This window comes from Ascidiella aspersa, chromosome 4 (genome assembly GCF_963924565.1).
Source record: "Ascidiella aspersa chromosome 4, kaAscAspe10.2, whole genome shotgun sequence".
In the NCBI taxonomy this organism is placed as follows: Eukaryota; Metazoa; Chordata; class Ascidiacea; order Phlebobranchia; family Ascidiidae; genus Ascidiella; species Ascidiella aspersa.
Genome location: NC_139450.1, coordinates 7,241,353 through 7,253,864, shown reverse-complemented (window position 1 = coordinate 7,253,864; position 12,512 = coordinate 7,241,353). Strand labels below are relative to the sequence as shown.

At 39.2% G+C, this 12,512-nt stretch overlaps 1 protein-coding gene across 2 annotated transcripts in view; it reads right to left on the bottom strand.

Annotated features, from left to right (window-relative positions):
* Positions 1-222: 222 nt before the first annotated feature.
* Positions 223-12,512, bottom strand: part of LOC146146923 (structural maintenance of chromosomes protein 4-like) — a 29,141-nt gene continuing 16,851 nt past the window's right edge. For both annotated transcript variants that reach the window (XM_083388499.1, XM_083388500.1), the window contains 13 exons: positions 11,640-11,825; positions 10,890-11,051; positions 9,836-10,036; positions 9,206-9,361; positions 8,545-8,773; positions 7,852-8,041; positions 6,596-6,722; positions 5,497-5,688; positions 4,767-4,970; positions 3,997-4,112; positions 2,852-2,962; positions 1,723-1,906; positions 223-1,060 (listed from right to left, as the gene is read on the bottom strand). In XM_083388499.1, coding sequence (XP_083244625.1) covers positions 917-1,060; positions 1,723-1,906; positions 2,852-2,962; positions 3,997-4,112; positions 4,767-4,970; positions 5,497-5,688; positions 6,596-6,722; positions 7,852-8,041; positions 8,545-8,773; positions 9,206-9,361; positions 9,836-10,036; positions 10,890-11,051; positions 11,640-11,825 — 2,202 coding nt within the window. In that variant the 3' untranslated portion in view covers positions 223-916. The remainder of the gene's footprint in view (positions 1,061-1,722; positions 1,907-2,851; positions 2,963-3,996; positions 4,113-4,766; positions 4,971-5,496; positions 5,689-6,595; positions 6,723-7,851; positions 8,042-8,544; positions 8,774-9,205; positions 9,362-9,835; positions 10,037-10,889; positions 11,052-11,639; positions 11,826-12,512) is intronic.

Sequence of the window (12,512 nt, the reverse complement as noted above, 5' to 3'; positions counted from 1 at the left end):
ACATAGTTTGTGACGTCATCTCTAAATATTTCCATGCGTTCCTGTACGAAATATTACTTTCATTTACACACTGTTAGGACTCTTGTAAAATGCACCATCGATTTTTCAAAAACGATTTAAGTTTGTTGGTAACGCATAATTTGGATTTTCTGTTTGTGGCTACATTGAATGACAAACAACAGTCTTAGCTTTTGCGTTCACTAACAGAAAAACACAGTCAAACATAGTTAAGAACGTTTATTGGCAGTCGAAAGCGTTGGCAGTGATGGCAGTATTTTTGATTGAAAATTGAACCTGGAACACTAAGTTGCTCGGCATACCTGGTAGATCCAAGGTTAAATTCTTGTTTCGGTGAAAGGATAAGAACTAATTTGGAAATGACAATTCCCCAGAAAATAAAGTGACAGAGGTATACGGTTGCTTAACTTGTAGGCGGCAGTGTTGTGTAGCTAAATGCTCTGGCGATGTAAAGCTATTAGCAGTTTCGTTGTTATGTTCGCCGAAGCCGTTGCGAAAAATGTTTGTAGTATGGTCAAATCGGTTTAGAAATCATTCTTATCGCTGCAAAGTAAGATCAAATAAATGACGTTCGGTGCACGTAGATACGGCTCTGTTAAAACCCATGCGAAATAAGATGGCTGCGTCTTGATTTATTTTTCGCACCTCAAAAACTATAAAAACATCAGATGGAGTAGTTTTCAAAGTGACACTAAGACAGTTGGGCAATAAACTAGCACACATTGGGCCATACGTTGAACAAAACTCAGCTTAACTTCATCTAGATTCGAGCAAACCTTACCAAGAAAACTAAAAGCGATCCAGAACTAAAAGTTGCGCTAAATCACATTAGCAGTTACTGTCAGGTTTCGAAAACGCGAACGTCATGCGTATGGATGACGTCAGTTGACTAGTGACGTCATGCGGCCGATACGAGGGCCGGCTCGATGGTGGCACACTTGGTGCAGTTGTCGGTCTTGTAGATGCCCACCAGTCGGTCGGCCACCTCGAACATGTTGTTGCGCAGACTGATGATGATGAACTGGGCGTTTCTCGTTCGTTCCTTGCAAGATAAACAAGGTGAGAGGGTTGGGGAACCAATCTGACCGCAGAGGCGTTCGTTGTAAGCGGAACTTATAGTTTTTATAGTTTTTTAGAATTTTTTAGAATTTTTTTCATAATTTAATTTTTTTTAATGTTTTTATAATTTACTTTTTTAATTTTTTCACAGTTTAATTTTTTTTGTGTGTGTGTTATGATGCGACATTATACAAGGACAATGTTATCGTGAATTGCCAAACCAACTGGAAAAATTGGAGTCAATGATTTGCTTAACTTAAAAAGTTTGAAAATATGAAAACATGCTTAAAAAATTGAAGACTTTTAAACAAATTAGTCGTTTAAGAATAAATATTTTTTTTTTAATTTCAAACTAGTAGGCCCTCGGAAGGTTGGGGCAAAAATGTCAAAAAATAACATTCAAATTAGTCGTTCTTTAATTTTCCTGGCGTTAAACAAGCGGTCAAATAATGTCGGAGTGGGACTCGACTACATTATTTCGACCAGAGATGGACTCCGTAATCCAGTTTGGCCAAAGTCGGGCTCGTTTATCGGCCGGCGTCGGACGCGGTTTTTAACCGACTCCGCAGCCCTGCCCAGAAGAATGTCGACTCCCTGGTTTAAGAACCACTGGTAATACAAACAAGGCGGAATTTGGCAACTTACGATGATGTAGCGCGCGATGATCGACACGTTCTTAAAGTCGAGCGCCGCGTCGATCTCGTCCATAACGTAGAGCGGTGTTGGTCGGTAGTAATGCAGGGCGAAGACAAGCGCCAGTGAACTGAGGGTCTTCTCGCCGCCCGAAAGGTTGCAGATGTTCTTCCACGATTTCTTGGGAGGACGGACACTGTAGGGGAATAGAAGAGAGAGGTTGTTGTGGATCGGAAAGTGATTGATTTTGATTTTGATTTTTCGAGAACCACAGGCTTCAGCATTAAGGCGTAAAACCTCCGAATTGCTTATTTTTATGATTGATTTGAAAAACTTAGTTCGGATATATTTTTTAAAAACGTTTTCCGTTTGTCCGCGACGCACTTGTCAGCCTTCCACGCCGCAATGGGAAAGAAGCGCTGATCTAGTTCAAGAGACAGCATCAAAACGTAAACAAACCGGATGCATATCATTCACGCTAAGCGCAAAAAATTGTCGCAATTACGTAGTTAAAATAGTCAAAAAGTATGTGAAACGGACTCGTGTCTATTTGTCAAATAGGCGGCGGGCTGGATAATCTACATTGGCGGGCCGGGCCATAGGTTGCCGAACCCTGGTTTAACATGCAAAACAGCCAAATTAAACGCTATTATCTTCGTTTTAAGACATTTAGTCACAAAAAAGGTTAGATAAGCTTCGCGTATAGGGGATTATCCCGGATAGATATAGGTGGCTTTATGCGAACTATCGAATATAAATATATATTTTGTTTGCTTAAATTGCATTCAACATCATAAAAATAGTTATAACTTATACACGGGTTCTAATGTTTGGCTTCCAATATCGCAAAATTATTTAACCGATTTGATAAAGATAAGACGAGACAAATTGCTTTGATTACATCAGCTGAATTACTTCGATTGCAATTCAGGACTTAAGGGGAAAAAGGCGCAGCAGATGCTTAATACAAACTGACGTAACCTAAATACAAACTGAGGTAACCTAAATAGCGTTAATTTACCAAATTAGATTTGGGCAGCCTGGTTATTTTCACCCAGTGAACTCTACACAACGATACTAAATTTAGGATCTTAAAGGGATAGATTCCACATCAGAAAAGCAAGGTTTTTTTTTCACCCACCTGAACACGACGCCTTCAGAAAAGGGGTCAAGAGAATCGACAAACTCCAGCTCTGCGTCGCCACCTAGCGTTATCATCTGGTAGATTTCCTTCAGCTTGTTCGTGATTACTCTAAAAAATTGTAAGAGACGCGGTTAGAGAAGACCAAGGGCAATTCTAGTCGCTTGAAGCGGTGGGCAGAGATTAGGACGTTTTTGCGGCCAATGTACGTCGTTTACCAGAAAAAAAGGTAAATGTCGAAAACGGTTTGCATAACACATATAGCGGACGGAGCATTACACACGTCGGTCGTTGCAATTGTATTCGGTGAATACTATACACAGTAAGAGATGGCTGAGAGCCATTCTAGTCGTTTGAAGATTCAGTGGGCAGAGAATAGGACGTTTCCGAGGACAATGTTCAATTGTTCATGGTTTTTTTACCGAAAAGGAAAGTGAGAATGCCGAAAACGGATCAGTTAAATCTACTGATGTGAAAGAACGTTTATATAACACAATAGGAGCATTACACGCGCCAGTCGTTACGATTGCATTCGGTGAATACCACAGCATTTTCACGTTGTTTGTTTGACGGGGTTTGGTGGGACAAAGTGTTTTTCATTCTACATTGGAATGTTAAACTTCACTTCGGCAACAAGACAGTACAAAATTGCCGGCAGGTGTTTTGTCTACTGATTATTTATCGTTGAACAGGATTCATTTTTCGCAATATTACTTAGATTTCAATTTTGTATACATAGCAGTATGTGTAAATTCAGTATGTCGTAGTTAATATTATTTTTCTTCTTCCAATAATTAGTGGATTGCACTAATTTAATCGCAATCCAACTTATCAAGCTGAAAAAAACTAAACAGGGTGGGCCAAAAGTAGGTTTACAGTTATTCCACAGTGTTGGCTTGGAAGAAGAGGTAGCATTGAATGGCACCACACCTGACCTGACACCAATGGATTTGTTTTTGGGGGTGTTGTAAAGAACAAGGTGTATGAGAAGAACCCCAAAACAATAAATTCTATTAGACCAAAACTCTAAGCCTACCTTTGACCCACTTTGTATAGAAGTCAAAGTCAGTACTACACGGGGGACGAGCGCAGAAAACATTGGTAAGTTTTATCTCATAGAAAGAAAGCGTTCGCTGTTAACTCACGAGAATCCCTCTGAGAAGTCGTTGAGTCTGTTTTTCCGCAGCTGGTCATGTAGCCCTCTGTACTTGTCCCTACGCTCAGTCACCTTGTCCAGCTCGCCAACACGCTGAAGGTAAATCTGCCGGTGCAAACGAATGCGGTTTAGATAACTGATTTTCCCATTGGGACCTGTGTGCTTTAGCTTTCGTCACTCAGAGACAGAAAGATTTTTTAGTGAATAAAATATGGTGTCATGAGTGGCATTAATCTAATATCAACATTTAGAATGTTTTATTCCGGTTATTGTTTAGATTGGTTGATTTCGCGCTAGAATAACATAATATGATTTGGGTTGGCAATTTTAACCATGTAAGAGACTCTTTATACTAAATAAAGTTGAATATTTACTTAAAGCTAAACGAGCCGAATTGAATAATGTCCTTTTACAATCTATATTCAACCTTTAAGTATAAACGCAAGTCAAACAAATCCATTTTTTTCGTTTCCTGATTGGAATAACACCAGATTTACAGTAATAGTTTTCTTTTAAAATGTTTAAAATATATGGAAAAGGAGTTAGCCAGCCAATGGATTCCACGTGATTTACAATTTTTTCATAATAAAGAGCTCACGTTCTGATTTTTCTTTTTCTTGTATCCCTGCATGGGTTTGTTTTCTGGTAAAAAATTATTCAAAAAAAAGAAAAAACTTGAAAAAACCTAACTTAACCGCTCAAGCGATTCCACGAGATTTACAGTTTTTTTCACTAAAAAAAAGGAAAAAAAATACTCACGTTCTGTTTTTCCTTGTACTCCTGAATGGCGTTCATACTGGGCTGCATGTTGGACAGCTCGTGGCAGATGATGTTGATTTGGTTCTTGAGCCCGTCCCTCGAGCACTCCAATTCCTCCTCGGTGCAAGTTCGCAACTCTGGGACTTCCCCGTCCTCTTGGTCGGCGATGTCGTCATCAATGACGTGTAGCTTCAGCTTGGACAGCTGCCAAGGGATCGGAAAATGGTACATGAGTGGTCGGGTTTTGCTACACGTTTGATGTGAATTTTCAGGGGAGAAAAATTAGTGTGACGGTAAAATTGAGAGATTTCTTAAACTGGGCGAGTTTGCGACGCACACTTCCAGTATAATAATGCAATCAAGCAAAAATAAAATGGAAATTTCAGTCTGGTTTAAGTGAGTAGTTTAAAGCATACAAAACGGTAAAGGAAGGAATTTGAATTTCAAACACAAGACTCCAAAAAAAAAAAAAAAAATTTCATTCTTACACAAGCCCAAAGCAAATCAATTCTTTTAGAGTATAATAAGAGTAATTTAAAATTTGCATGAATTATAAGACAATGCCTAAATATGTGTTGTTTGCTGTTTCATATACAAGTTGTAAACTTAACAAAATAATTCCATACACTTTTTTATTTAGACCATTTTTTAATGACAAAAAAAATTAAATTTTAGATAACTTTTTAATGACAAAAAAATTATGGAAAAAAAAACAGACAGAACCACTTACGCTTTCCTTGTGGTCCTTGACCTGGTCCATCTTGGCGGCGTACTGCGCGTTGATGGCTACTGTCGACTCCTTATACTTCTTCATCTTCTCGTGGAGTCCTCCCTCGTCCTCCTCCAACCGCTTGAGGGCGCCCTGCTTCTCGCGAAGATCCTGTCCGAGGCTTTTGTCCTCCGACTCACAAACGCTGAGCTCCTGGATGAAAAAGGTCAGGGTGGGTTATTAAGGTGTGTTAGACAGGGGGTCTTCAACTGGGTTATGTGGATCCCTTGGGATTTAGCAGTGTTTCTTAATCAGGTGAATGGTTCACCCCAGGGTGAATAAAATATTTGCAGAAGCGAATCAACCAAAAGGGATGAACAAGGGTGAACCGACAGAAATGGATAATAGCTTGCGAGCAGGGCGAATATTCCGGGTGTTCAACCTGTTCAGTGAACAGGTGAACAAAAATCAATTTTATATTTTCATTTTTTATGAAACAAGGGTGAATGAAATCTGGAGATAGATGATAGGGGTGAACAAAACTAAAAAAGTTAAAGAAGCACTGATTTAGTATGGGTAATTGAAGAATGTGTAAGGCAGGGGTTCTAGTCAGCTAGGCCTACCAAGCTCGCGCCATATTAAAACCGTAAAAAATATTTTTTGTTGTCTTTGTAGAAGCACCGTTGGAATTGCATAATTTCAGTAAATTACCTCATATGTTTATTGAACTAAAAAAAGAGTAATAAAACAAAAAAGATGACCGTCAAAAAATGTTTAAAAGAATATGCTCATAAAAATTAGGATGGCCGCAAAGTTACATTTTGTGACATGTGCCAAATGCAAGCCAACCATTAACATAAACAATAAACATAAACCTTTCGAATAAAGTGAAAAATATACCTTTTTTGAAATATTTGTATGTATAAGAACAGGATGCAACAGGCAATGGTGCTATGGTAGAGCGACGGTCCCGGTATAGCCGGAAATCGTGAGTTCGAACCTCACCGCAAGCTAGTATTTTTCCTAGCTTAGCCTTGTTCAGGCTATCTGATTTCGATAAGCCTTTCCGAAGGCACCATAAGTACTATATACGGGTGTTGTTATTACAACAGACGCTCACCTCGAGCACGCGAGCTCCATCGACCTCCAGTTGTTTCCACTTGTTCTGCAATTCCTCTATGCTCTGGCTGTTCTCCTCTATCTCGGCTTGCAGTGACGTCAGACCGCTCTCGCACTTTTCGCGGTTTCTGTGAAGCGCAAATAAAGCTGACTTAAACGCTTCGTTGTAAGGTTTTTGTCTCTTGCTGGACGCGCTTTTTATTCACACAATGAAATGTGACATATTTTTAAACCATGTAACCTTTTTGGAAGCCCAAATAGAACTTTTACACTTTCAAATATTTAAAATTGGATCGCTCGTCGGGTTTTTACTCAAACGATTTTGACTTTGAAAAACGTAGCCAATTGTAAGGTTTCAATCGCACTTCATAAATACGCTGACAACAAGTAATCCTGACAACATAATAAACAAGCACTGGAATGGAATTTTGTTGCGCAACAATGGTCGAAAATGCTTTTGTCACGCCCGCTTAATTCAACCGTGTAAAACAAGTCGGGGAAAGGTGACTTTGTGGATTTTTTCGAGGAAAGAAGACAAAGGATCCAAATACCGGAAGCCCGCGCTGCGGGAAACTAGATATTCAACAGCGCGATTGACATGCCGCTTTCATTGTCCAGGTGTTTGGAACGACGCCGGGAGTCAGCGCGCCATGTTAGGTCGTAATCGCTGTTACGTATCGCTGGATATATATAAAGCCTTAGTGGTTTGTTGTTCCCTATACTTAGTTGCGGCTTTGAGGTTCGTAAAATAGTGGATATTGAATGGGGTTTTGGTTTACTTGCTACTTGTAATTCGCTGGGAGTTTTGTCGTGCGAATCCACAACACTATTTTAGAAATGTCACTTTAAAAATACATCAAAAATTTTTAAAGGGATAGTATTTTGGCGTCACCTATAATTCATGCCTTAAAAATGGTTTAGGTCATAATGACACTAAAATCTGGGTTGAGGGCAAACGGGCGATTTCAGTTTGATTTAATTAATTTTTTGCTTCGAAAACGCACGTTCACTCTCCCTACAATAAAAAAATCGAAGAAACAAATCTATGGCAATTTGGTCTTTTAAAGAATCACGATCCTTATAATCGACACATTTTTAATTTTAACAGATTACATTTATTGTTAAGTGTGGATAACAGGTGGCACTCTTAACGACAAATTGTATTAAATCTTGACAAGCTGTCGCACAACAGTGCTTCGTCAGGTCAATGTAGAAAAAATAGAAAAACGGTCACGAACCAACATTTGATGCTAGTACCTCTTAGCGGTGGTCAATCCGACTTTCAGCTTGGTCAACCGCTTAGTGACGTCATCAATTTTCTGTGTGACGTCATCGAGAGCTTCCTGACACGGCTTGAGCCGGCTCGAGTTGGTCTCGCAGATCTCGAAGTGGATCGCGTCCTTTTGTTTGTCGATTTCGTTCGCGTCGCTCGCCACCGCCTCGTAATCTGCGCGCAAAAAGTTGGTCTGATTTAAACATACAGTTTGGCTTTTTTCGATAGATTTCGAGCTTTTAACTTTACCAAAACAGCCCTTGTATAGAGTCACGGAAAATGCGGTGCTTACAGTAACCCTTTTCTGGGGAGGGGGTCTTGGTTTTGGAGCCAATACCTAAATAAGTTCTTTTGTATGTTACGCCTCCATTTTTCTTTTCTACCCAAAACGGTAATCTGAGAAAAAACCTGTGTAACAGCGGTTAGTGGTCACCAAGCCAAACTTAAAAACAAAAAAGATAGAAATCGCTCTTCTGGTGTAAGCAAAGTATAAACTGAGGTTTCGGCTAACGCACTCTAGTTTTTAATTATAACCCTATAACCCCTGAGGTCAGCTGCTATCTGCTGCTGAAACGGCGGTCTAATACTTCGTTTACACCAGTAGAGTGATTTCTATCTATTGATATGATGTCTGGTGGAGCTAATTCTCTTTTTCGAAACAAAATGTTTGCGCTTACCTTTCTTCAGTTTTGCGGCGTTCTTCTTAAGCTGAGCGAGCTTTGCAGGGTCGGGCTGAGCCTCCTGCAGTCGCCTCTCGAGTTCGGGTAGTCCCCGCTGTAGATCCTGCCTGACGCTGCTCTGGCGCGCCACCTCGTGTTCGAGCGACTTGACCTTGGCCTTGGCGGCGTGAAGGTCACCCTCGAGACGCGAGATCTGGTCTTCGAGCGCAGAAAGATCTTCCTTGACCTTTTTGAAAAAAAATTTAAAAAGTTCAACTTATAATAAATTTAAAAAAAATTGCGAACTAAGAAAAAATTGGAAGCGGAAAATTAAATGATAAAAAAAATAAAGAAAAATTTAGGTAAATAAAAATTTTTCTAAAATTAAAAATAAATAAAGAATATATATCATTATATATATAAATTTAAAAAAAAAGTCAAATAAAAAATTGAAAATAAACGATGAAAAAAATCCTGGTCAAATAAAATTCGTAAAAAATTTAAATAAAGAACATTTATAAGAAAAAAATTACATAAAAATATTTAAAAACTGAAAACAAATAGAAACAAAGAAAAATAAATAAAACGTTAACGAAGCAGATGGCTAAATTTGGCCCAGGGGCACCATCCTCTCTTAAAACAGTAGTTTTAAAGCTTATATTTTGCACAGCCCACCGACCTTCTCCAATTGTTCGACGACCTTTGCGTTCTTCGCCTGGAGCCGTTCGATCTGGGCCGGATCCATTTCGTCGGGGGCCGACGTGGACCCCATGCGACCCCGGACCACCCGGTTCCCTCCCCCGGACATTGTACCCGAAGTGTCGATCACCTCGCCCTAGAATGATAATAAAAAAGGTTAAAAACGGTTCAAAACAATCTTGACACCCCCGCAATCATCATCGTAAAGGCAGATGGTGATTTATTTGCAAGTTTACAAATTATATTTCATAGCAAGTTCACGCTAAATTTATTCGCAAATGACGCCAAATTTTAACAACATTTTTTCGTCGAAGATGAAACTCTTCTTTTTAACGCAAAGTCACACGACATAAAATAAAAATTTTAACGAAAAATCGTTATTTTTAAAGCAGTAAATAATTAAACGAAGGTGTTCAAGTTTACATTTGATGTAATTTTTTTAATGGGCGAGCGTTGGGCTTTTTCACGCAATTACAGCGAAAAAAATCGGCAAGAATGGTGTTTTAAAAATAAGTTTTTTTTTTCAATGGTCGTGCTTTATACCAGTTTTAAAAACAATCGGCAAGAAATATTTTAAACGTATTTAATCGTAAAAAAGCCCCCCACCGACCTTGAGTGTTACGACCCGCCATCGTCTGCTCTTGCCGTACGCGACACTGCTGGCCGAGTTTATGTTCTCCGCGACCAAAGTGTCGCGCAGCGCGTGGTAGAAGGCGACACGAAACGACTCCTCCTTGGGGGTGACCAGGTCGATGAGGCGGGGCAGCGGGGCGTTCGGGCTCCGTCGGGCCGCCTGCTCGTGGCGCGACATCTGGTGGAAAAAAAATTTAAATTTGCCTGAATTTTTTTATTTTTGTTTTTGTAAACAAAAAATGCATCACTGCAGTTTTTCTCAACCTTTTATGGCTAGCGGCACCCCTCGGAAATAATAAATAGATTGCGGCACCGTATGCAATTCACTAGAATGTCACAATAAACGGAACTGGAACAACACACATCAACTCTATATACAACGCAGAAAGTTACAATTGGATTTATTCCACTGTAAAGCACCCCGGTTGAGATCCACTGCATTAGTGACTTGAATCGACTTATTTACGACGCACTAAACATATTGCACTACATCAGTATCAACAAAAAAAAAGTTAATTTCAACTTAGCAAAAAATTCATTTTGATATAGCTTCATAGAAAAACGTTTTACGTGCTTAATTTCATTGTGTAATTCCAAAAAATGTCCGATACTGTCGGGGTCGATAGCTAAAACGCAACACCGTACTTTTTGCACAAAATATTCGGTTAAATAAAAAAATTTCTACACGCAATAATTAAGTGATATGTGCTTTGTGCGGTTACCGCCCCAGACGGTTATAGTTGCTGCACATGACCGCTGGTTAGGGTTTCTCAGATTCTGAACCTTAGTAAGTTACCTATATAATATCGATTTTTTTAATTTGGTTTGGACTTTAAAACAGGAATTGAAAAGAAAAACAACGAAAGGCTAAGATTTTGTTATGCTCATACAGGCTAAGTTTTGCAGTGGACTAAACCATCATTTTCCCCCTTGAAATTACCTTGTTTTTTATTTAGCAAATTTAGCAATAATGTGAGGAAATGTAAGAAATCAGTTCCCTTACACATGAAGATTTTTATATTTCACCCCACCTTGTCGAGAGCGATAAAGGTGGCCTGTCCGACTCCGTTCTTCTTGAGCGCTTGTACGCAAGTCTGGGCCGTGTCTATGTTGTCGACCACAATGTTCTCGAGCGAGGGACAGCACGATGAAATGGCCACGTCGTATTTTTCGTCGATTCCGCCAAGGTCGCCCTGCGAAAAACAGTGATGCGGTTTATTGCAATTGCTGGCGTTAAATTTTTAAATATTAAAAATCGACTATGGTACGCATTTTCGCGATGTTATCTTCTGTGCGAACTTTCGAGCTGGAATCGGCTTTAAAAGAGGAAATATAGTCACTTTGGTTAGGGATGGCGAACCTTTTAATAGGGCAGGTCGTAAACGAGACAGTGTGAAATACATTTAATATCGCTTTTTTATCGGTTAGCCAAAACATAACGAAAAAATCGGTTATCGTTTTCAGGCCAAAACATTTATGTCGTAGATCTCTATTCTCTTATATATAAAAAAAAAAAAAAGATGGAAAGTTTGATGTCAAAACTTCATAAAAGCTGTCCGGGCTTACATAAAGGAAAACTCAAAAAAAAACTAACCGCCGAGAGTAACAACACAGCAACCCAACAATTGTCCGTCAATCCCTGACACTTTACCGCTCTTTCTTTATTAAAAAAGTTACAGGAAAACTGCTCAGGCTTTTAAGGATATAACAGAAAAATTCAACTAAAAAAGAAATAATTTAAGGGGTAAGTTTGCCCCGGAAGTAACAACACAGCTACCCACCAGTCTTCCGTGGATTCCCGGCACTTTGCCACTCTTCTTGAGTTGAGCGAGAAACTTGACGACGGCTCCCTTTGACTTGTTCGAGCTGGCGCTGTGGCGGGCTTCGGCCAGACTCGACTGACTCTCGCGCACTTCATTTTCCAGCCTCGCCTCAGTTTTCCGCAACTCTGCCGCAGAAGCTTTGCTCTGGAGAGTAGTTTACTGTTTTAACAGACTTTTACGTGAAGATGCAATAGATTAAAATAAATTTTATAGTCTTTCAGAGACCTAAAATTGGATCGCCTGACGCTTTTTAATTTTAATTGAAAAAAGCTATAAATGCCATGCCTAACACAAACACAAATAGTTTAAAACAGCTTTTTACGGTGGTACTTTCTTAACACAAAACTTCAACTGGACTTTAACAAAGTTGAAGAGTTTTGGTAAAACCGAAGGGGTTTCACAAAGACTACAATAGATTAAAGGAAAATATAATGCTTTTCAAAAACCTAAAATGGGGTGGCCAGACGTTTTTTTAGATTTAATTATTGGCAAGCTTAACACAAAAACTAGTTTGAGACAGTTATTTTACTGTGGCACTTTCTTAACACATACTTCAGCTGAGCATCAAATAAATGTAAAGACTTTTAGAAAACATGGGGTATTTTTAAAAGCTTTTTAATGCTAAATCAAAACAAACACATTGACCGACTCCAAAAATTTAAAGACACTGTGGAAACCCTGGACTAAAAAGCAATTACGTTTGGGCACGTCCAATAAAAACGCAGACGAATTTTACAAATTTAAATCCGATGTTCCATTCATCCTTTTAAACAGCCCTTATAAAAGAGCGTAAACTTTTTTCCAAAAAGAAGTGCTCCCGATTTCAGGCAA